Raw genomic sequence first — 24,165 nt, forward strand, 5'->3', positions numbered from 1 at the left:
GACATCACGCAATTCCATTTCTGAATATTCTGAATACTTCACTAAGCATCTTTAAAAATAAGGACATTTTCTTACATATTTCACCATCATACTTAAAAATTAGACTAAGTTTAGATGCGGGGACCTCACATCTGTAATCCCAACACTTTGGGAGACTGAGGCAGGAGGATCCAGTGAGCCCAGAGTTCAAGACCAGCTTGGACAACATGGAGAAACCTCCCACCCCCGTCTCTACAAAAAATACCAAAATTAGCCAGGCATAGTGGCACGTGCCTGTGGCCCCAGCTACTTGGGAGGCTGAGGTGGGAGGTTCACTTGAGCCCAGGAGTCTGAGGCTGCAGTGAGCCGAGATCTAGCCACCGTACTCCAGGCTGGGTGACAGAGAGACTCTGTCTCAAAAAACAAACAAAGTAAACTAAGACTAAGCCCCTTGGTTTCATCTAATATTCCTAATACTTTCATATTCAAATTATCTCCAAAAAGATTTTTTTTAATTGGTTTGTTTTATTCAGACTCTGAATATTATTCAGAAGTTGTTCTTTTAATGTAGAGCAGGTTCCTTCCTCCCCAACTTTTTATTTCATGCCACAGGCAGGGACTGTTTTTTAATTGTTCTATTTCCTCCAAGGCAGGTATCAGCTTTTGATTATGTAACTATACGTCTAAATATATCTTTATGTTGTCTTCACAGTTGATTGACAATTTGGTTGAATATGTACTTCTAGGTTGAAAAACAATTTCTGGCAGGAGGCAGGGGACGCTGAACTATTAAAAAGGAAGACCCAAGGCCAGGCACAGTGGCTCACGCCTATAAGTCCAGCACTTTGGGAGGCCAAGGGAGTAGATCACTTGAGGTCAGGAGTTTGAGACAAGGCTGGCCAACATGGTGAAACCCCATCTCTGCTAAAAATACAAAAATTAGCTGGGCATGATGGCCTGTAGTCCCAGCTACCAGGGAAGCTGAAGCAGGAAAATCGCTTCAGCCTGGGAGGTGGAGGTTGCAGTGAGCCGAGATCATGCCACTCCACTCCAGCCTGAGTGACAGAGGAAGATTCCATCTCAAAAAAAAAACAGAAAAAGAAAGAAACAAAAACAATTTCCCTCAGAATTCTGAAAGTACTGCTCCGTTTTCACATCCAGGAATGCTATTGGATAGCCTGGTGCTTTTCTAATTGCTCAACATTTGTATGTTTTCTTTTTTTACATTTCTGGAAGCTTTAGACTCCTCTTTTATCCTTGGTAATCTGAAATTTCATGATGGTGTGTGCATTTTGCATTCACTATGTCAGATACCTTTTAATCCAGATACCAACGTCCTTCAGTCTGAAGTCTTTCCTGTATTGTTTCTTTTTTCTTTCTGAGACAGGTTCTCACTCTGTCACTCAGGCTGGAATGCAGTGGTGCAATCACAGCTCACTGCAGTCTTGACCTCCAGGGCTCAAGCAATCCTCCTGCCTCAGCCTCCCGAGTAGCTAATACTACAGGAGTGTGCCATCATGCCTGCATAATCTAAAAAAAAATTTTGTAGAGGTGGCATCCCACTATGTTGCTCAGGCTGGTCTTGAACTTCTTGGCCCTACTAACATTATAGGCATGAACTACTGCACCCAGCCTGTATTACTTCTTTTTTTTTTTTTTTTGAGATGGAGCCTCGCTGTGTTGCCCAGGCTAGAGTGCAGTGGCACGATCTCGGCTCACTGCAACCTCCGCCTCCCAGGTTCAAGGAATTCTCCTGCCTCAGCCTCCTGAGTAGCTGGGACTACAGGTGCCTGCCATCACGCCCAGCTAATTTTTTTTATTTTTAGTAGAGATGGGGTTTCACCATCTTGGCCAGGCTGGTCTCGAACTCCTGACCTTGTGATCCACCCGCCTCGGCCTCCCAAAGTGCTGGGATTACAGGAATGAGCCACCGCGCCCGGTCGTATTTCTTTTTTTTGAGATGGAGTCTTGCCCTGTTGCCCAGGCTGGAGTGCAATGGTGCGATCTCAGCTCCGCCTTGGTGGAGCCTACCAGGTTCAAATGATTCTCCTGCCTCAGCCTCCCTAGTAGCTGGGCTTTACAGGTGCCCACCACCATGCCCAGCTAATTTTTGTATTTTTAGTAGGGACAGGGTTTCACCACGTTGGCCAGGCTGGTCTCGAACTCCTGACCTAATGATCTGCCCACCTCAGCCTCCCAAAGTGTTGGGATTACAGGCATGAGTCACTGCACCCAGACCTCCGCCTGTATTATTTCTTGATCATGTCATCCTCTTTATTTTCTGTTCTCTTTTTGGAACTCCTATTAGCAAGATTTTAGATGGATGGCTCCACCACATCTTTTATCTTTTCCCTCACATTTACTGTTCTTTATCTACTTGTCCTTTCTGAAATATTTCTTAACTCTTTTACTAATTTTCAAATTTGGATAATCATAGTTTTAATTTTCTCTTTCCCTGATAATTCCTTTTTGAGGCATCCTGTCCTGTTTTATAATATGAATGCAATATCTTCACATATCTCACAGAGCAGTTAGTGCTTATGTGAAGTTTTACTCTATTTCTTCAGCTAGCTGTTTTTTTTTTTTAAGGAAAATTTGTATTATTTTCATTATTTTTATGCACAGAAAACTCAACAGTATACATTTAACCCAGTTTAGTGGCAAGTTCTTTAGCCTTTGCCTTTTCGAGCTTGGCAATGCAAGCCACAGACTTGGGACCCAAGATATTGCCTCCCCAGTGACAGCAGATCTCATCGTATCTGTCATTGTCATTGGTCCTGATAGCTTCCACCAGCTTAGCCAAAGCGCCTTTGTCTTCCAAGTTCACCTGTGTGAAGGTGACAGTGGTGCAGGTCTCCCTGTGGACTAGACGGCCCAGTCTTGCCTTCCCCTTGATAATGCAGTAAGGGACCCCCATTTTACAACACAGGGCAGGCAAGAAGACAACCAGCTCAATGGAATCCACGTCGTGTGCAATCACCACCAGCCGAGCTTTCTTGTTCTCCACCAAGGTGGTGATGGTGTTAACTCCTGCTCGAAGGGCAGGTGGTCTCTTAGTGGGGACGTCCCCTTTGTCAGCAGCTTTCTTCTCAGCCTGGGCCAACAGCCCCTGCTTCTTCTCTTGCTTTGTCTCTGGTCTGTATTTGTGGGCCAGCTTAGGCAGTTGAGTAACTGTTTGGCAGTTCAGGGCCTGGATGAACTGGTTTCTCGCAGGAGGCACTTTCAGCCGCTTATAGAGGATGGCTCTCTGCCGCTGCAACCTGACATAGCGGGCCATTTCACAAAGTAGGTGAGGTCTCTTTTGGGCTGGATGTCCTGTCCAATACCAAAATTCTTAGGCCTTTTCTCAAATAGGGAATTCACCACTTTCTTGGCCTCCTGCTTCTTCACAACAGCAGGGGCTGGAGCCACCTTCTTCCCCTTGGCCTTCTTTCCTTTCAGCATCTTGGGCAGTAGGAGGCCAGTTGGCTGTTTTTTAACTTTTTCTCATTTTTAATCTTCATATTAGAAGCTTTCCTCACTTTTCTAGTGATCCTTGGTAGTCTGCTCTTTTTGTTTAATTTTAAAACTTTTTATTAGGGAAAATTTTCAACATACACAAAAGAAAAAAGAATAGAACAATGAGCTTCCTATGTGCTCAACCCCTGGCTTCGATCATTAGCACTATTTTTTTTAACCCATTTGCCTCCCCTCCACACACATACCTCTCCAAAGTTTGGAATTTTGTTTGTTTGGGTTTTTATTTTGTCTGCTCTTTTTTTAACAGTTCAGCACTAATCAGGAATTCTGTGGACAGGGTTGAGTCTTCCTTGCTGGAAGACATCACTTGTGGGTGATTCACCAGGGAGGCAAGTCTTTTTCCTAGATGACCCCAACTTCAGTATGAGAGGTCTTTTTTCCAGGGTCATTCAGTTTCTTCAGAAAATAACTAAGTCTTGGGCCTGGACAGCCAGCATCTGAATGCAAATGTGTGAACAGGAAGGGGGCCTGCAGGCCCTTATGTAAACTCACAGTCTACTACCTTGTCTCACAATGGCTCTGCACCACATCTGATGTCCCAGTTGCTAAGATTCTCTAAGGCTGGTGGGGTGAGTCATCTCTCTTCCTCTGGGTATTCCCCTAAATGTATACTTGGCTTTCTCCACACAGAAGTATGAGAAAGGACACTACACTCTCCATCTTATCTTCTAAAGTAGGGGGATAAGAGATACTGCCTAGAGTTCATAAAGAAGAAATAAAGGTTTAACTGTAAATTACAAAGATAACTAAAAGAAAAACTAAAACAAAGGAAATCAATATGCTAGGCGGAATCAGAAAAGAAAGAGGGAGGCCAGGTGTGGTGGCTCAGGCCTGTTATCCTAGCACTTTGGGAGGCCGAGGCATGCTGATCACTTGAGTTCAGGAGTTTGAAGCCAGCCCAAGCAACATGGGTGAAATGCTGTCTCTACAAAAAAACACAAAAATTAGCTGGGTGTGGTCATGCACGCCTAAGTCCCAGCTACTTGGGAGGCTGAGGTGGGAGGATCACCTGAGCACAGGAGGTTGAGGCCGCAATGGGCCATGACTGTGCCATTGCATTCCAGCCTGGGTAACAAAGCGAGACCCTCTCTTTCTCTCTCAAAAAAAAAAAAAAAGGAAGGATAAAAAGAAAAGAGGGAGAATTGAGACAAACCCTCATCTATCACAGCAAAAAAGAAAGAAAAATCAACTTTGTTTATATCTGGCATTCATAAATCAAGAAACAGCAATATAAGCATTTTACTTAGGGATATGAAGGTCACCACCAGAAGAATATGACTGCCTGAAGAGCATGCTGGGATTGGAGGAGTGGGGCAAGGGTCTCCTGTTTTTCATTATGAGCCTGTATCCAAAAAAAAAAAAAGTGTGTGGATTTTTTTGATACAATTTTTTCTTTTAATTTAACAAAAGCATATCAGAGAATCAGGGAATTCTTCAATGTTCCCATTATTCTTAGGCTAAAGACCAAAATTTTTTTTTTTTTTTGAGACAGGGTCTGTCTCTGTCACTCAGGCTGGAGTACACCAGTACAATCAGGGCTCACTGCCACCCCGATCAACCTTCTGGTCGACCTCCCAGGCTGAAGTGATCCTACTGCTCAGACTCCTTAGTTGCTGGGACTACAGGCACATGCCACAACACCCAGCTAATTTTTGTATTTTTTTGCAGAGACGGGGTCTCGCTATGTTGCCCAGGCTGGTCTCTGACAGAGCAGGAGCACTGTCATTTCAGACAAACATTGCCACTTTAAGTTCCAGCTCCATTTTTAAAACTCCTGGGCTCAAGAGATCCTCCCATCTCAGCCTTCCAAGCACTGGGATTACAGGCATGAGCCACTGTGCTCAGCCAAGACCTAAATGAAAATTCCTTAAACAGCTGGTAAGTCTCTTTAAAAACTAATTAAAAAAAAAAAAGCTTTTCTGACGATTATGAACACATGTTCAATCTCTAGCAGACCAATTCAAAGATTCACTGTGGCAGGGACATTTTATAAGATAATGGTTAGAGGACACTGTGAGATTCAATAGAAAAATAACATGCACAGTTAAAGGTTACGAGACTCCTGAGTGACAGTCCGCTGCTGGGTTGGATGACTGGTTTCCCAGAACATGTTTTAATCCTGTTAAAATTTATTAGAAAATTGCTTCGGTGTTTTTTGTTTTGTTTTGTTTTGTTTTGTTTTACGGGAATGCTAATTTCTTCCCAGAAGGAGACTGTAAATTACGTCATGAAAACAGGTTTTGTCACAGACCTGGCTTGGGGCAATTTGTTCTTTTATAAGTCTCTACAAATACTACCTAGACCGGCTCTGTCCAATAGAACATTCTTCATGATGGAAATGTTCTATATATTTGCTGTTCAATGAAGAAGCCACTAGCCATACGGCTACTGAGCACTTGAACTGTGGCCACTAGAGCTATGCAACTCCAGTTTTAATTTTATTAAATTTCAAGTGAAATTTAAATAGCAACATATGGCTAGCGGCCACTGTGCAGGACGGTGTGGATCTAAAGTGCTGTGGCTCCCAGCTGCTTCTTACCCCAAGCCCTCCTCCTCTCTCTGCATTCCAGCCACTCTGGCCCACTTTTTCTCCCTAAAACATGCTGCCTCCTGCCACAGACACTTTGCACGTGTGGTATCCTCTTTCTGGAATGTTCTTCCCTCACCTACTCCCCAGCCTCTTCATCTGGTATATGACTACTTTTCCCTCACTAACTACGATTATCTTGTGCACTTATTTGCTCACTTGTTTATGGTTAATGTTTATGTCTCTCCATCACCATCAATCCACCCAACTCTGGGGCCTGAATACTCATCACATTTGGGCAAGAACGCTGCCCACCCTGCCCATCTCTGTACTCCCACCACCTAGACAGAACACACTTGGCTCTCAGTGAGCATTTGGCTAATATCTAAAAGGTAAATGACGTGTCACAATGTTGTTATCTCTCTCAGAGACTCCCAATTTCTATCTGTAGACCCATTCTTGCTACTGTAATGTTGCCCCACATTTCCAACAGCCCGTAAGCATTTCTACTTAAAAACCCTGCTGTCTACACATTAAATAATATTATCTCCAGTCATCAGATTAACCTTCAGAAAGCTTGGCTCTACTTATTGTCATACGACTCCAAACAAAGAAACCTTCAAAGACATCTAAGAGAAAAATCAATTTTAAGGAAACACTGAACACACTATATATGCTGCAAGGTTCTTAGGCCCTTTGCACACCAATATAAAAAGAAAGCAAACAGAAATGTTTCTGCAAAGACACAAGCAAGAAAGTTTAAACTTACCACAAGTTCAAAAATGTCCATGAAGACAGAATGTCCCTTTGGTGTTTTCTCATTCAGGCTGGCAGGAGACCAGATCCAATAGAAGTAAGTGCCATCTGAAGACAGGTGCACAGTGCTCATGGTGCTGCCAATGGGGAGGTGATTGACTGGCATTGGCACCACTTGGCACACCTGGGCATGAAAGGGAGGAAATCTCCATTAGAGCCACATATAAATTCTGATTAATCCTATCAGCTCATCATTAATGCCATTATGTCCAAGATGAGAATTCACTAGGCTTTCTGGTCAAAATAAAACGGATATTTATCTCTAATAATAATATACACAAATTACATGGCAAAAATATAAAAGTTCATACAATGGGCAATAGAATAAATATGAACAGCCATGCAACAGATGAAAAGGTTCTTGGGATTAATTCAAATTACTTTTTAATAGGAAGAAGTATTTACTAAACACTTTGAATCTGTTATGCATATGTGTTGTATCTAACACTTATTAAAAACAAAGTTTTATAGAAGCAGCACTTTCTGAAATTTCTTTAGTAAATGAATTTATGATAATTTTATTTAAAGGACAAGAACTGTGTCTTATTCACCTCTATATCTCCAGTACCTAATGGAAAGCCTAACTCAAAGTTATTTAATGAATATGAAAAGAAGGAAAAAAGAGACAGCAAAAGAAAGCCAAGAGGAAAAGCTGAGAAGAGGGAGAAGGAGAAACAAAGTAAAAAATATAAAGGCCCATGACAGATCCTAACTTAGCATATGAGGGCTTACTGAAATTCACCAAGTCCATCAGGAGGAAAAGACAAACACCAATTCTGTATATTAAACATGAAGGCATGTGTTTTTAATACTAAACATCCTTCTGTTTCAGCATAATGAATAAGCTTTGGAACATTTCACATTAAATATGTAGCTACATACTAATTTTTACTGCCAAAGACAAGCACTTAAAATGACTGAACATTAGAACCACAAAAACCTGCTGGCTAGGTTTAAAAAAAAAACCCAGAAATAGAAGAGCTGAGAAACTCAAAATAAAAATAATTAGAGAAAGTCAGATGCCTTCAGAGAACAGTAAGAACAATGTTCAATTCCCCATTACTTTGGGAGGGGGAACTAGTTTTCCCAAGGCAATCTCTGACCCCTCAAGTGATTTCACATGAACTTTTTTCCAGACCTGTTTTGTCTAGCTCAAAAGTAAAAACTCATTTAGTTGATGTAACCATACTTTGAACCTACAGTGCCAGGAAGACTAGAAAGTTGACAGCTTCTAATTGGCCTGTGCTATCCCCAAAGTGCTCCATTGCAATGCACATATCTAGTTTGTGACCTACAGCCCTGTTTTCTTGGACAGTGTCAAAGTTTCTGCAACAACACTGAGGAACCCGGCATTATTTCAAATGTAAATCATGTTTTGAGATTTAACATCTGTTTAACTACCAGTCCTATAACTTCTATTTCAAATAAGTATGAGACATTCTCATCTGTCTGCACTTGTGACAAGAAATTAGGTTAATTGGGCATCTATTTGTTAATTTGTTCATTTTATTCATCCAACAATTATTGAGCACCTACTATGTGCTCTGGAGATGACAGTGGTGAACAAGATTCAGTCCCTGTTCTCTAGGACAGGCAGTTGAGTGACAAACAAGAAGAAATGTAACATTACACTTAATTTCTAGATGTGACTACTCTCAGAGCACTCACTCCACAGATGCCAACTCTAATCATTTAATCCAACTTTGTTTGAAAGGCAAAAAGTTGCAGTGTAAAGAGTTCAAACTCCTGGGCACAGAACCAAAGGTTCAAGTTCTGCTGCTGCTACTATTGGCTGTATGACCTTAGGCAAGTTACTTAACCACTCTGAGCTGTATTCTTACACTCAACAATAAACACTTACTGAATGCTTACTAGGTGCCTAGCCTCAGTTTCCTTATCTGTAAGATAAACCTACATAGTAATGCCTCACAGGTAGGAAGAGGAAGTGTATGTTAATTGCTTAGGCCAGGGCCTAGCACATAGGAGATACTGAGGAATGGTAGTTACCATCATTGTTGTTATTATCAGTCAAATGTCTGGCAGTGTGTTACGTTCTAAGGATACACAGATGAGTAGGACAGGGTCCATACCTAAAGATGTGCATGGTCAGTGAAGTCAGACAGAAAAGCAGGTAACTGCAGTGTAATATAGCAAGTGCTGTGGCAGAGTGCTTACGAGAGCACTAAAGCCAAGCTCTCAATCCCTAGCACACAATGATTTTACTCTACACTCATTTCAAAGCTCCCTTTCCCACAGAGAGGCTGTTTAGAACAAATTGAATAAGGAAATGATGCCTTCCCAAAATAGATCTGGTTCAAAAAAAGAAAAAAAAAAAAAACAAAAAAAACCAGCTAGTATTTATACCATCTTTGACTGCCTAGAATTTTTTCTTAATTATAAAAAAAAGTTTGTTGTAGGCTGCAGAAACTTAGAGAACACATTCACTCAGTTCATATGGGAAAAGTCTAAGACATTAAATAAAAAACAGAATGCCCAAACTATAACAATTAAAAGGATGCCACTCTGGGAGGAAAATATATCAACTGTATTATTATTACTTCTGATGATATCAGGAACTTTCTTTATTGCCTCTAAAATATGTTTTAAAAATGCCTTGTTTTTCTGTTTACCTGAAGGGTGTTCTGGTCAATGACCTGGAAAAGGGAGTGAGGTTTATTATCGAAAGAGACAGGCCGGTGGAGAAGACTGCCGCTGCCAAAAGCCACCCATCCTGGTTCCAACTCCTCGTTCCGGCAGTACACAAAACCTCTGTGGAATGAACGGAGGACAGGCTGAATCACCTGGCTACGTCAGAAACCCCACACAAGCTACAACAGACACAAACAACATTTTCGACCTAATTTTTAAAAATGAGTAAGTATGTAAAACATCTGAAGGAAAGTGAATGTATTACATTAACTTCAGTACTGCCAAACTATAGCAAATATTGACTTTCCGCAATAACTTAGAGGGGAGAAAAAGTTGGGGGAAAAGATCTAAATGTATACAAGACTCTCAAACTGTAGTTTCTTTTGGCAGCAGTTTATAGATCTTATATCCCGACTGAAAATCACTTGTTAATCCAATGTCAAACCCAAGTTCAAAGAGACTTAAGTAGAAAAATGTCCACTTATCAACATGGAGGAGTCACTGATATTGTTACAAAAATACTGATCACAGAGGACTTTCTGGCTGGAAACAATGATCTTGGGGGCTACCAAACTCTTCTGGGCCAAAACAAGGCTAAAATACATTAACAGAACAAGATGGGGAAAGGTGGCAATAAGAGAAGATTGGAATTATTTGAATTAGTTCAGACTTGTTATTTAGTTACTAGTCTATGGGGAGTTGGAATCTACCCCCAGTGTCTTCTTCAGAGATTTATGTAAGGAGGAAAATGTTCTAGCCCAATCATTCAGGAAGTTCCATGCAACTGACCTGAGAGTACCATGTAATCCAGACCCCAATTTGCTTACTCCTCTTCCAACTGAGTTAGTAGTATACAGGTAAAGACCGTCTGCCGTGAGACAGCGTCCCAAGTCAGCATCTGAAATCGTTTTTTCACAGGTAAATTATATATATATTTTTTCTATTGAAATTATAAACATGCTTTTTCTAATGAAAAAGCCATTAGGAGGTTGAGTGAAAGATTACTTCTCACTTCTAAAATAAGAGCTTCAATGTGACTTTCAGGGAAGATGGCTTGAACCCCCAAATCAAACATCCAAAATGCATGTGGACCAGAGACCAAGATAAGGTCAGACAGTTACCAGCAGGGGAATGAGGTTTAGCCCACCAAATGTTTTTCTTTCTTTTTTTTTGAAAAGCTTGTACTGAGTCAAGTCATTCCTAATTCTAATTTGAAATGACTAATCATAATTCTAATTTGAAATGACTAAGAATATAGTACAACACTTTTATTAGTAATTGCATAGTAAGAGAGGCATGAGCTCTTATGAGCTCAGTAAGTGACCCTGAACTTCTTTGAACGTCAGTTTCTTCATCTGTAAGATGAGGATAATAATATGTACCTCAAGGGTTACAGTGATGGCCAGATGAGATAATAGAGGTAAATACATCTATACTGCTCTCTGATGCAAAGCCAGTATTCCATAAGTGGCAAATGAAATTGTGTTAATATACTAATGATATACATTAAACTAAAATCTGCCTCTGTAGATTTTCCATTCAGAGATCCTAATTTTAGTCTCTGGAGGGACACAGCACAAAAGTTTAATATCTTTTCTATTTTAAAACAGCAATATGTTTCCCCTTAGCTCTGTCTTCCTCGATCTAAAAGAGTATCTCTCTATATGATAGTAATTGGTTTAGTAACTCAAATTCCAAAGAATTTGCCTTAAAATAGAGCTTATGGATAAAACTTTCAGTGTTTATTTTCATAATCATTCTGCTCCACTATGTTTAAGTGGAGTCTTTCCACCCGAAGCATGCCATATTAGCTGGAGGAAATGCAATGTCACACCATCAAATTAGTACCAAAAGTGCTGTTAGCTTAAACATTCAGTCTACTAATCTGAGACAACTGGGACCTGTACCTATTGGTTCCTCAATAAAAAAATTTGTTAAAGTGGGTAACCATTTTTAAAACATTAATTTCACACCTTAAACATTTTAATTTAAAACTTATAGATTACATTTATTCATCAATCTTTAGATTAAGGCCCAAGGCCTTCTGGGTATGGCTCTGTCGAGGGGCAGAAGTGAAAAGGACAAACAAAACAAGATTAGCCAGGAGTGGATACTTGTTGAAGCTGAGTGATGAGTACACAGGTCTTATTAGAGTATTCTCTCAACTTCAGTCAAATGTGGAATGTTTCAATATTAAAAGTTACACTGCGGCTGGGCACGGTGGTTCATGCCTGTAATCCCAACACTTTGGGAGGCCGAGGCGGGCAGATCACCTGAGGTCAGGAGTTCAAGACCAGCCTGGCCAACATGGCGAAACCCCATCTCTACTAAAAATACAAAAATTAGCCGGGCATGGTGGTGGGCACTTGTAATCCCAGCTACTAGGGAGGCTGAGGCAGAATTGCTTGAACCTGGGAGGCAGAGGTTGCAGTGAGCCAAGATGGCGCCATTGCACTGTAGCCTAGGCGACAAGAGTGAAGCTCCATCTCAAAAAAAAAAAAAAATTACATAAATTAGTCTAAAAACTATTATAAGAAAAACAGGCCAGGCGCCATGGCTCATCCTGGCACTTTGGGAAGCTGAGGTGGTGGGAGGATGGCTTGAGCCTAGGAGTTAAAGACCAGCTTGGGCAACAAAGCGAGATCCCCATCTCTACATAAATAAATAAATAAATAAAGTAATTATCCAGGCATGTTAGTGCATGCCTGTGGTCCCAGCTACTCAGGAGGCTACGGTGGAAGGATTGCTTGAGCCTGGGAGGTCGAGGCTGCAGTTGTGATTGTACCACTGCACTCCAACTTGGGCAACACAGCGAGACCCCATCTCAAAAAAAAAAAAAAAAAAGAAAGAAGAAAAAGAAAAAAAGAGAGAGAGAAAAAAAGAAAACCATCCTCTCCCTAGATGCAAAACCAAAGGTTCAGGAAAATGAAAGCAAACAGATCAGCTTAATGCCATCCTCCTCAGTGAGAAACTACCCCAAGGGAGATACCAAATGGAGTTTTTTAAAAGGAGAGAATCAAGAAAGAAGTTTTAGTTCTGTATTAAGAAGTAAGATGGAGCCGATAATGTCTGAGAACTTCTTGGGTACTGCAGGCATTCTCCCACTCCTGTTGACTCTGGTTGAGTTAGTGAAGGAAATAAATCATATTTAAAAGCCTTGCCTCGTCTTCTCCACACACTCTCATGCCTGTTTAGAAGAAATGGTAGACCATGGAAAGGTACAAGCCCTGGGCTGAGAGATGCGAGGGGGCCTGCCACTTAGATTCTCCTCCGTGCTGGTGGGGTTGCCCAGGAAGGCCGCCCCATGGAAGGTGGGAAATGAAAGGGAGGGAGGAACAGACTCTCAATCCCACACCTGATGAACACCAGTTTCTTAGAGACTCACTTCGTGGAGTTTTTCTAAAACATTCAACTTCTTAATGGCAACTATTTCCTGGGTTTTTTTAATTCCTATTTCATCAGTTATGTAAGATTTAATGATAAAATCACAATAATAAGTACCAGTTACAATTAACAAACTGGTTTGGGAGCAAGCCTGCCTCTTGGCAAGCCTGCAACTCCGCTGGTGGGAGCAGAGCTGACCAGCCCTGTGGGTTCAGTGGGCCATGGCAGGGCAGCAGCCTAGACATTTTACTGAGTGAATGGAGAGGTCTATCCCATCTGGCAAGTCAGTTAAGAGAGCTTCTGCCATTTTTGTTGAGATAATGTAAGAAACTGACATGTAATACTGTAAAGCTCTGTAAAAACATTTTAACCTAGCTTATTTGTTTAAAGTAGATGTTAACAATTCATGCTCTCTTGAACCTCTTCATTTTTTGCTTTTAGGACAGGAGAGCTCATTAACACACACACAATAAATTACTAAAGGAAATATTATCAAGCAGTAAGTCCTGATATTCTATTAGCAGACAAAAAAATTCAACTTAAGGCTATCATACCCAAACTCAAACATCCAGCAGCCAATTTAAGTAATTCATGGCTCCTTGGCAAGACTGTATGGATGATATCTTTTCCTTGTGATAATAAAACCTATCCATTTTCTTACCTCACCAGTATCAGCTTTTATACGTTTACTGATAAAGCAGACAATGAACACACTGAATAGAAATCTGGAGCTCTTAATTAAAAGGAACACACAGAGTCACAGCCAAATCATTTGCTACAGTGATCTAAAACCTCTTTATTTACATCTTACTATTAATCACAGGACAAAAACTTTTACATTACCTTTATTTTCAGAACTGGAGCCAGTGTTGCTATCCGGCGCAGGCAACATGTCTTCATAACCCCATGATACTATGTGTTTGCCCCCAAGCAAACAGGAGGGAGATCCAGGCCCCCCTTCCAAAAGCAACAGCCTATATGGGGGAGAAAGAAAATCACAAAGACACTGAGACAATCCATTTCAGCAAGAAGTATACCTGCTACCCCAAAGAGTAGAAACCAAAATTTTAAAACTAAGATGTATAATATTTTATACAAATATTATTCAAAAAAGACATTCATAGTATTTTTATTTTTTATTTATTTTTCCTTTTTTTAGACAGAGTCTCGCTCTGTCACCCAGGCTGGAGTGCAGTGGTGCGATCTCAGCTGACTGCAACCTCTGCCTCCTGAGTTCAAGCGATTCTCCTGCCTCAGCCTCCCGAGTAGATGGGACCACAGGCACCTGCCACAATGCCTGGCTAATTTTTTTGTTTGTTTATTTTTGTTTTTTTTTTTGAGACAGAGTCTCGCTCTGTCACTCAGGCTGGAGTGCAGTGGCGTGATCTCGGTTCACTGCAAGCTCCACCTCCCAGGTTCATGCCATTCTCCTGCCTCAGCCTCCCAAGCAGCTGGGACTACAGGGGCCCACCACCACGCCCGGCTAATTTTTTTGTATTTTTAGTAGAGATGGAGTTTTGCCATGTTGGCAGGCTGGTTTTGAACTCCTGACCTCAAGTGATCCTCCTGCCTTGGCCTCCCAAAGTGCTGGGATTACACGCATGAGCCATCACGCCCGGCTACAATATTTTTAAATTAAAAAATTACAGAGCTGTGTTTATAAAAATTATATGTGTGTGTAAAATATACTATTTTATGTGTATTTTTGTGTGTGAGAGAGAGACAGAGTGAGTTATGAATTAGGAAGCATATGTACCAAAATGTTAGGAGTAGTTATCTTGGGTAATGAGATTATGAATGATTTTCACTTTCTTCACTATACCTTAATATATTATCATCTCAAAATTTACATCAGAATTCATTATAAGCTATTGCATTTTTATTTTTTGAAACAGAGTCTCGCCCTGTCACCTAGGCTGGAGTGCAGTGGTGTGATCTCGGCTTCCTGTAACCTCTGCCTCCTAGCCTCAAACAATCCTCCTGCTTCAGCCTCCCTAGTAGCTGGGACCACAGGCATGCACTACCACACTCATGAGTTATTATGCCCCACCAGCTATTGCATTTTTAAAGACATAGAACTAAAAAACAATGAAAAATAACATGCTCTAAAAACTTTCCAAAAAGGAAAGATAAAAAATAAAATTCATACTTAAGAAGGTAAATATGAGTCTATACTTATTTCAAAGTGAATCACTAATTGATAAGAGTTTAGCAATCTACTTAATAAAGGAAGCATTTGGCACAAATCTGCCTAGTTTGGAAGGAGGGTAAGGATACAAAGTGACAACTTACCTATACAGCACGTCAGCTACAGGCAGGGACCCTAGATCTGTCTGTTTCTGTAACAGATGGACTGTATGGACGAAAGTTTTCAATGATCCCCTAAAAATAAAAGGAAGGAACAGTAAATCATCAAAATTTAAAGTAAAATAATTTAGGTCATTAATGCTAATTTAACTAACCACACGGAAAAGTTCCAAAATGTGTCTCTCTGCTTCTGCTAGTCAGATGATGTGTTGTAAAAAATACACTTGATTATTAACTATCACCATTGGCTCACACACAAAGACACAATGAAAACAACACCATGCCAATTATGAAGAAGTTCTCCTTGCATTTGGAAAAGTAAACAATTTTCCCCTGCTCAAGCGCAAAGAACTTGTGGCTATTATGCTTGGTTACTATATCACCAAGTCACCCTCTGGAGGATCATAGAGTCTAACAGTATTTCCAGGCTTGATTTTAAAATCTTTGCTAAGTTCATTCATTTGGAAAAACAGCTAACTAAACTCCATCATATTCAATATGACCAAAAGGAATATACTCAAATAAATAATGCTTTGTGCTGAGAGATGCTCCTGTATCCCTCTGACTGCACATAGTTGTAATACTTGCAACAGGGCTCACCACTACCTGAATTCCTTGTGGTTTCCAAGACTCAAGGCTCTGGGAAGTCTGTCATATGGTCAGCAAGATCTAAAAGAAGGGGCTTTTAAGATGCACAAGACTTACCTGGCCGCATCCCAAGTACAAATCACCACAAGAACACTTCCTGAACTAAATGATCGCCTATATCAGATGGGCTGACTTCGACTTGCTGCCTTAGTCTCTTAGCCAAGGCTTTAATTGCTGGGTACCATATGCCTAAACACCAATAGAAATGGAATACCTAATGCAGAACTAAGTAGGCCTAGAGTCTTCCTGTTAATTGCCCCTTTCACTATCTCTAGTTTCAGAGAATAAAAACAAAAGAATAGCATTAATAGAAGGCAAGGAGGCAACAGATAGAGTATAAAAACAAGTTGGAATCGGGACACATGGGTTCTAAAACCTGGCTCTGCCACTCACCAGCTGCGCAATCTCAGTCCTGTCACCTAACTCCTATGGATTTTTGCTTCTTCATCTGCCCAACAGGGACACTTTCCTGGGGAATAGTGAGGTTTAAAATAAAGAAGCAAAATCTTTAACATTTAGAAAGTTTAGAACTATTAACCAACTCTAAGGAATTATTACCTGCCAGATTCAATCAGATTTGTTTTTTTAAAAGAGACAGGGTCTGGCTGGGTGCAGTGGCTCACACCTGTAATCCCAGCAATTTGGGAGGCTGAGGCAGGAGGATTGCTTGAATCCAGGAGTTCAAGGTTGCAGTGAGCTATGATCACACCACTGCACTCCAGCCTAGGCAACGGAATGAGACCATGTCTTTAAAAAAAAAAAAAAAAAAAAAAGAGAGACAGGGTCTTATTATGTTGCCTAGACTGGTCTCGAACTCCTGGCCTCAAGAGATGCTCCTGCTTTAGCCTCCCAAAGTGCTGAAATTATAGACATGAGCCACCATACCCAGCCTTCAATCAGATTTTAAGAGTAAAATGTAAAGTCCTTCCATGGCTCACAAGCCCCTATGTGATCTGGGCCCTGCCGACCTCATCTCCTGCCCCTCTCCTTCTACCGTCACGTTCCAGAAACCCTGCCCACTGTGCTGTCCCCTCAGATACCCCAAGCACAAGAAGAATGTCAGTTTTGTCACTCACCACTCCATTTACATGGAACTCTCTGCCACTGGCTGTTTCTCATCATCCAGTGCCCAGTTCAAGTGTCACCTCTTCAGTAAGGCCTTCCCTAGCATCTCCAGCTAATGCTGCTCCCCACCTCCACAGTCATTCTCTATCAAAATATCTCTCTGTCTTTTCCTACAGTGAATATTCCTCTCTACAATGATCTTTTACCTATATTTGTTGCTCACTGTCTGCCTCCCGTACTCTTATGTAAACTCTGCAATTTTAGGCACGGTCTACCTGCTCTCCACTGTATCCCTACCGCCAAGAGAATGCCTTCCATGCAGTAAGTGAGCAATAAGGTTTTGCAGAATGACTCACCCTGAGTCCATTCAACCGTAAGCTCTGTGAGGTAAGGAACCTAGAATCACTATATCCCTAAGACCAGGCAAGATTCCTATACATCAGAAATGTTCAATAAATGTTAGTTGGTTGAATGAATAAACATCTTCATAATAATTTTGGGGAAGGGTTACTTTGTCTTTGAGAGCATCAACCCAAAAATTCAATAATATGCCACTAATAACTTTAGTAAGATGATCTAACACTGAAAAGCACATGACTTCTGAAGTCCAGAACATGATATTAGCAATAAAATGTAGGAACCATATTTAAAAAAAAAACCCAAGAAGAATAAATAAATAAATAAATACATCCATTTCAACATTTCTGCTGAATGAAATTTAGAATCTCCAGCACAGGAAGTAAGTTCAATAACTATTTTTGGTATACGCTGAATTTGGGTACATAATAAAAATGTGAGTTTTATGAACCAACAATTAATAACTTAAACTGTTTGAAACTAAAGAGTTGATAATTTTTCCTAACATCCTAAATCTGTCTAAAGATAGTACTGTCTAAAAGCACATTTTCTCAAATGGAATTTGCACAGTGATAACAGATCTTGGACTTGAAATTGTCTCTGCATATGCAGAAAATAAATCAATCCAATATAAAGCCTTTACAAGGAAACTTATTTCAGTAGCACACAATGACTCTAGAATTAAGCACATGTCAGGATTCACAAACCACAGTTTTAGGGGATCTAAAACTAGGCTATGACAGCTTGCTCAGAGCAAAGAAACTTACAATAAATACTGGTGCCATTTTGCCTTTAAAAAACCCTTGAGATTCAATCATTTGAAGGTCAACTTTGAAACTATAAAGAGAAAAACAGGGCAAGAAGACTTATAACTAAGAACTTCATAATTATCCAAGAAGAATTCTCCCACAAATGTTTGGCTAAAAGAAAGAAGATCCCAACCAAGGAAAAAATTCTACGGAAGACAGACAGAATAGTGACACTAATCTGTCAGGCTGTGGTCCTAACTGTTCTCTAGGCAATTAGTCTAGAGGAAAACAAAGGTAGTGAAACTTCCTTCTCACAAACAGATGCCAGTGATCATACGGGTCAATGGGTAGAAGAATGTATAAAATTCCTAGAAAAGCAACTCCAGGCCGGGCAGGGTGGCTCATGCCTGTAATCCCAGCACTCTGGGAGGCCAAGGCCGGCAGATTGCTTGAGCTCAGGAGTTTGAGACCAGCCTGGGCAACAAGGGGAAACCCCGTCTCTACCAAAGATACGAAAAATTAGCCAGCCGTGGTGGCAGGTGCCTGTAGTCCCAGCTACTCGGGAGGCTGAGGTGGGAGGATCACAGTGAGCTGAGATCATGTCACTGCACTTCAGCCTGGTCTTTGAGAGCAAGACCCCATCTCAAAAAAAAAAAGAGAGGAATAGGCCAGGCACAGTGGCTCATGCCTGTATCCCAGTAATTTCGGAGGCTGAGGTGGGCAGATCACTTGAGGTCAGGAATTTGAGACCAGTCTGGCCAACATGGTGAAACCCCATCTCTACTAAAAATACAAAAAAATTAGTTGGGCACCTGTAATCCCAGCTACTCGGGAGGCTGAGGCAGGAGAATCACTTGAACCCGGGAGGTGGAAGTTGCGGTGAGCCAAGATCATGCCACTGCACTCCAGCCTGGGTGACAGAGTGAGACTCTGTCTCAAAAAAAAGAGAAAAGAAAAGAAAAGAGAAAAGAGAGAAAAGCAAAAAGAAAAGCAACTCCAAGCATATTTCCTATTGATAGTGGGTTGATGACTTGCACATGAAGAACAGCACACAATTTTTTTTTTTTTTTAAAGACAAAGTCTTGGTCTATCGCCCAGGTTAGGGTGCAGTGGCGCCAACTTGGCTCACTGCAACCTCCACTTCCTGGGTTTAAACGATTGTCCTGCCTCAGCCTCCAGGTAGCTGGGATTACAGGCACCCACCACAACGCCCGGCTAATTTTTGTATTTTTAGTAGAGACAGGGTTTCACCATGTTGGCCAGGGCAGTCTAGAACTCCTGACCTCAAGTGATCTGCCCACCTCAGCCTCCCAAAGTGCTAGGATTACAAGCGTGAGCTACCACGTCCAGCCATGTGTACTATTATTAAATCTAGATATATACTGAGAAATCTTCCAATTAAATTGATCAAAACAAGTATTAGGTCCAAAAATATAATTTGTGACCAATTTTGTGACTGAGTTCAGGTGAGTAATAGCCCACTAGCTTGCTGATGTACTTCTTATAGACAAGTATGAAAAATTAATAGCTCTATAAATTTTTGACCATCCTCCTAGGAGAAGTAGACATAACATCTTCTGCTAACTACTTGATGTAGAACACTAACCATCTAAGGGACAATTAGATAGGTCAAGGGTTGATTCTCCATTTTCTGCTGTTTAAGATGTTATCATGGTATACCAGAAACAGAAAACATGAAGTTTGGTTCCAGCTCAGGCACCTGGTGCCAAGTTTGGTGAAAGCATCTATGCACTGTCTAGGCTGTGAAATTCAATACTGAAAGCAAAGAAGGACTTCTGAATGTTAAGACTTCTATCAAATATACTTAGCCTCTTCTTCATTCACCCAACCCAGGTGGCAGTAGTCACAAGGTCACCAAATGATACATTCGATTTTCCTTACCTGGCACAAGCCAAAGCCACCAGGGCAGCAGCAGCATTTTCTTTTTGCTTATGTGGGATGTGTCGGCCTGTGTCAGAAGTCTCCTCTAGCCAAGAGCACAGCAAAGTTTCAATTCCATTGAGACAGTCAGCAGGCTCCTTGGTCAAGCTCAAAGGCTGGCAGTCACGAAGGCAGTTCAATAGCACCTCAGCAGTTATGTTACAGAGAGAGGGGTCTGTTCTACTCTGGGACTGAATAAGGGGGAAGACCAGCAGGAGCCCCATCCTCGATGTGAAGGGCGCTTGCTCAGGTTGCTGCAACAAGCCCTGGCGTTTGAGCAGGGCCAAAGTTTCCTCATCACCTGAACTTTCCCTTTCATGCTGTTCTTCTAAGGCCAGCTGGCGCTGGGCATTCCACAGTCCTCGCAAGGCATTCAGGCGGTATTCCAGCAGCCGGGCATAGGCATTGCTCTGATTCCCACAAACAGAGCGCAAACGTTCTGCTAATTCCGACGGGTTCTTGGTCTCAAAGGTTAAAATCTAAGGAAAAAGACAGTGGAGAAGTGGGTAAATATTACTTTCACCAAACTCATCTAAGGAAGAAAATATGTTTAATGATATCCCAAAATATCAATGCCAAAAATTATTTTAATTACAATCAAATGGAAAATGTATACTGTAAAGCCAGCTCTTTGCTGATGGAATTGTTCCCCCTTTGGCTTTTCTGTTAATGCTTCCATGAAAATTGGGATTAGACCTAATTGAAAGAGCCCAAATCATAAAAGAATATAGTTAAGTGTGAAAGTCAGAAATTAACTCCATAATTTATTTTAGAAAATTGAAGTATAAAGCCAGGCGTGGTGGCTCATGCCTGTAATCCCAGCACTTTGGGAGGCTGAGGTGGGTGGATAGCTTGAGCCCAGCAGTTGGAAACCAGCCTGGGCAACATGGTGAAACCCTCTCTCTACCAAAAATACAAAAAATAGCCAGGCTTGGCAGTGTGCACCCGTCGTTGCGGCTACTTGGGAGACTGAGGTGGGAGGATTGCTAAAGCCCGGGAAGTAGAGGCTGCAGTGAGCCATGATGGTGCCCTGCACTACAGCCTGGGTGACAGAGCGAGACCCTGTCTCAAAAAATAATACTACCAAAAAAAGAAAAAAAATTGAAGCATAAACCTTTAGTAAATGATCTTGAGTTATAAATGTTAAGTTTCTAGGACAGGCACGGTGGCTCACGCCTGTAATTCCAGCACTTTGGGGAGGCCGAGGCAGGCAGATCACGAGGTCAGGAGTTCGAGGCCAGCCTGGCCAAAATGGTGAAACGCCATCTCTACTAAAAATACAAAAAAAAATTAGCCAGGCATGGTGGCCCACACTTGTAGTCCCAGCTACTCAGGAGCCTGAGGCAGAACAATTGCTTGAACCCGGGAGGTAGAGGTTGCAGTGAGCCGAGATCGCACCACTGCACTCCAGCCTGGATGACAGAGTGAGACTCCGTCTCAAAAAAAAAAAAAAAGTTAAAGTTTCTAACTCCTATTACCAGATAGAGTACAAGTTTTATCTCTGTTCTTCAAAACCTAATATATATATGTTTAATAAATGATGGATTATTCATGGTTCTTTGGTTGTGAAGCATACCCCATTCTGTTTTTTTGAGATGGAGTCTTGCTCTGTTGCCCAGGCTGGAGTGCAGTGGCCGATCTCAGCTCACTGCAACCTCCACCTCCCAGGTTCAAGCAATTCTGCCTCAGCCTCCCTAGTAGCTGGGATTACAAGGGCGTGCCACCATGCCCAGCTAATTTTTGTATTTTTAGCAGAGATGAGGTTTCGCCACATTGGCCAGGCTGGTCTCGAACTCCTGACCTCAGGTGATCTGCCCACCTCGGACTCCCAAAGTGCTGGGATTACAGGCCTGAGCCACTATGCCTGGCAGCATACCCCATTCTTAATAGCGTTAACCCATTATTTTAATTTGTGATATGGTATAGATTTATCCAATTCATATTAGATTGTTTTCTTGCCAAAACATACAATTATCAGGAGGCCTCCATTTTCAGCAGCTGGGGATAATAAAACCATTATATCTTCTTCTATCAACTAAGAAAGGAACCAGCTCTCGAGATCAAACTAAATCTCAAGAATCAAACTAAATTTACAATGCAAAGAGTTTATGCACATAAATTTGACTAGATCAAAACGAACAGACTACTGTAATCAACAAAGGAGAACACTCTAGGAGCAAGCACACTGAAACAGATTATCAGACAATAGAGGTGCCTGGTTCACAGTAGACCAGAAAGTCAGGGTGGGAAGAGGCCTGGAACAAAAGCAAAGAAAATTCTGCCAGGTCTTTGGCACTGACATTAAGAGAGGTCATAGTGCAATTTATTTCCCTTACAAACTGGAAAAATACTCTTTTATCTCAAATTTTGCCTTTAGAAACTTGTTATTAATATTTTAGCCCAATAAAATAACAAGAATTTCCAAAACAATGCAAACACTGTAATTGCCTTACTTAGCTACATATGCAAATCTCTGAATTGAATTGAAAAAAAAGTTCACAATTTAAAAACAACAACACAAAACCAAAACAAAAGGAGCAAGAAGCTAAAGAAAAACAAAGATAAGCTGAATTAGAAGCTGCTCAATTAGCAAAGGAGAAAGAACTTATAATTAGACAACAAGTATTATTGGCAAAGAAAAAAAAAGACATCCAAAAAAAAAAAAACATTACAAAGAAATGGCAAGCTAGGTGGGTGACATACGCTTATACTTCCAGCTACTTGGGAGGCTGTGGCAGAAGGACTGCTTGAGCCCAGGAGTTCGAGGCTGTAGCAGCTATGATCGTGCCTGTGAATAGCCACTGCACTCCAGCCTGAGCAACATAGTAAGACCCTGTCTGCTTAAAAAAAAAAAAAAAAAAGAAAGAAAGAAAAAGAAAGAAAGGCAAAAACTTCGAAACTCATCTAAGATCTGGAATCACTTTACCAACAATGAGGCAGGGTGGGTTAACATGATGGTAGAAGGCCAGGTATGGTGGCTCATGCCTGTAATCCTAGAACTTTGGGAGGCCAAGGTGGAAGGACTGCCTGAGGCTAGGAGTCCAAGGCCGCAGTGAGTTATGATGGCACCAGTGCACTCCAGCCTGGGTGACAAGGGGAGACCCTGTCTCAAAAAAGAAAAAAAAAGAAATGATGGAAGAAGTAGAAAAACTTTGTAATCAGCTTGAACTAGAAAGCTTATAGTACTTGAATGAAACACATCATCTACAAAAGAAGTAGGAATGGCTGCTCTGGAAAAACAGAAGAAATAAATGAACAAATTACAAAGGAGAAACAGGAAGCTGGGGCTCGTATGTAATAAGCATCTAAGAATGCAGAGAAATAAATGGGCAGAGGTGGAAATGGCAGCAACAACTGGTAAGAAGATGATCTGCAGCTACAAGTTAAAGCTATGAATCTCTTCCCTGCTGGGATGAATTCAAGATGGGAAGTTGGGAAGTTATTGCTAATTACATCAACATACATTCTTCTACTGAGGTCAAGACAACCACCAAAGGTGTTACTGGCAAAGCAAAGAGCCTCCAAAAATTGGACCCTCATCAAAAAGATGACAAACCAAAAAGGCTTTTGATAAACTTTAAAAAGAACATTGCCTCAAGCAGACAATGAAACACCTTCAGAATGATTTTAAGGTCCATGCACCCACTTCACCCCTTGGACAACGAACAGAAGCTTTTTGAACAAGCTTTGAAAACATACCCAGTCAACACACCTGAAAGATGAGAGAAAACAGCACAAGCAGTACCTGGCAGGACAAAGAAAGGCTGCATGAAAAGATGCAAGGAACTTGCCAAGATGGTAAAAACAAAGAAAGCTGCTCAAGAGCAAGTGTTGGCCGGGCGCGGTGGCTCATGCCTGTTATCCCAGCACTTAGGGAGGAGGAGGTAGGAGGATCACTTGAGGCCAGGAGTTCAAGACCAGCCTAGTAGTGAGACCTTGTCTCTAAAAATAAATAAATAAAATAAAATAAATAAAAAGAGCAAGGGTTGAATGCAGGTAGAGTTAAGAAATGACTTAATCTTTATTGGGTGTGTACTTTTATAATAAAACTGAAAATACTGTGAAAACAAACAATACAACAAATCCCAATTCAAAAAATTAACTATCTCAGTTAACTAATATGAAAAATATTCATAGTTTTAAAAAAATTCAGTGCCAGCTTATCAGATCTGATGTAATATCAGGATGCCATAAAATTTCAACCAACAACTTAGCAAAGAAAGA

The 24,165-nt window shown here is 41.1% G+C and overlaps 1 protein-coding gene and 1 pseudogene across 7 annotated transcripts in view; both read right to left on the reverse strand.

Annotated features, from left to right (window-relative positions):
- Positions 1-24,165, reverse strand: part of HECTD4 (HECT domain E3 ubiquitin protein ligase 4) — a 225,839-nt gene that overhangs the window by 142,391 nt on the left and 59,283 nt on the right. For all 7 annotated transcript variants that reach the window (XM_054442179.2, XM_054442180.2, XM_063647112.1 and 4 more), the window contains exons 2-7: positions 19,903-20,420; positions 15,167-15,256; positions 13,718-13,848; positions 10,280-10,388; positions 9,472-9,610; positions 6,795-6,965 (exon numbers count right to left, since the gene is read on the reverse strand). In XM_054442179.2, the coding sequence (XP_054298154.1) occupies positions 6,795-6,965; positions 9,472-9,610; positions 10,280-10,388; positions 13,718-13,848; positions 15,167-15,256; positions 19,903-20,420 (1,158 nt within the window). The remainder of the gene's footprint in view (positions 1-6,794; positions 6,966-9,471; positions 9,611-10,279; positions 10,389-13,717; positions 13,849-15,166; positions 15,257-19,902; positions 20,421-24,165) is intronic.
- Positions 1,129-4,286, reverse strand: LOC129009367 (large ribosomal subunit protein eL8-like; annotated as a pseudogene).

Source organism: Pongo pygmaeus, chromosome 10 (genome assembly GCF_028885625.2).
Source record: "Pongo pygmaeus isolate AG05252 chromosome 10, NHGRI_mPonPyg2-v2.0_pri, whole genome shotgun sequence".
Taxonomy (NCBI): domain Eukaryota; kingdom Metazoa; phylum Chordata; class Mammalia; order Primates; family Hominidae; genus Pongo; species Pongo pygmaeus.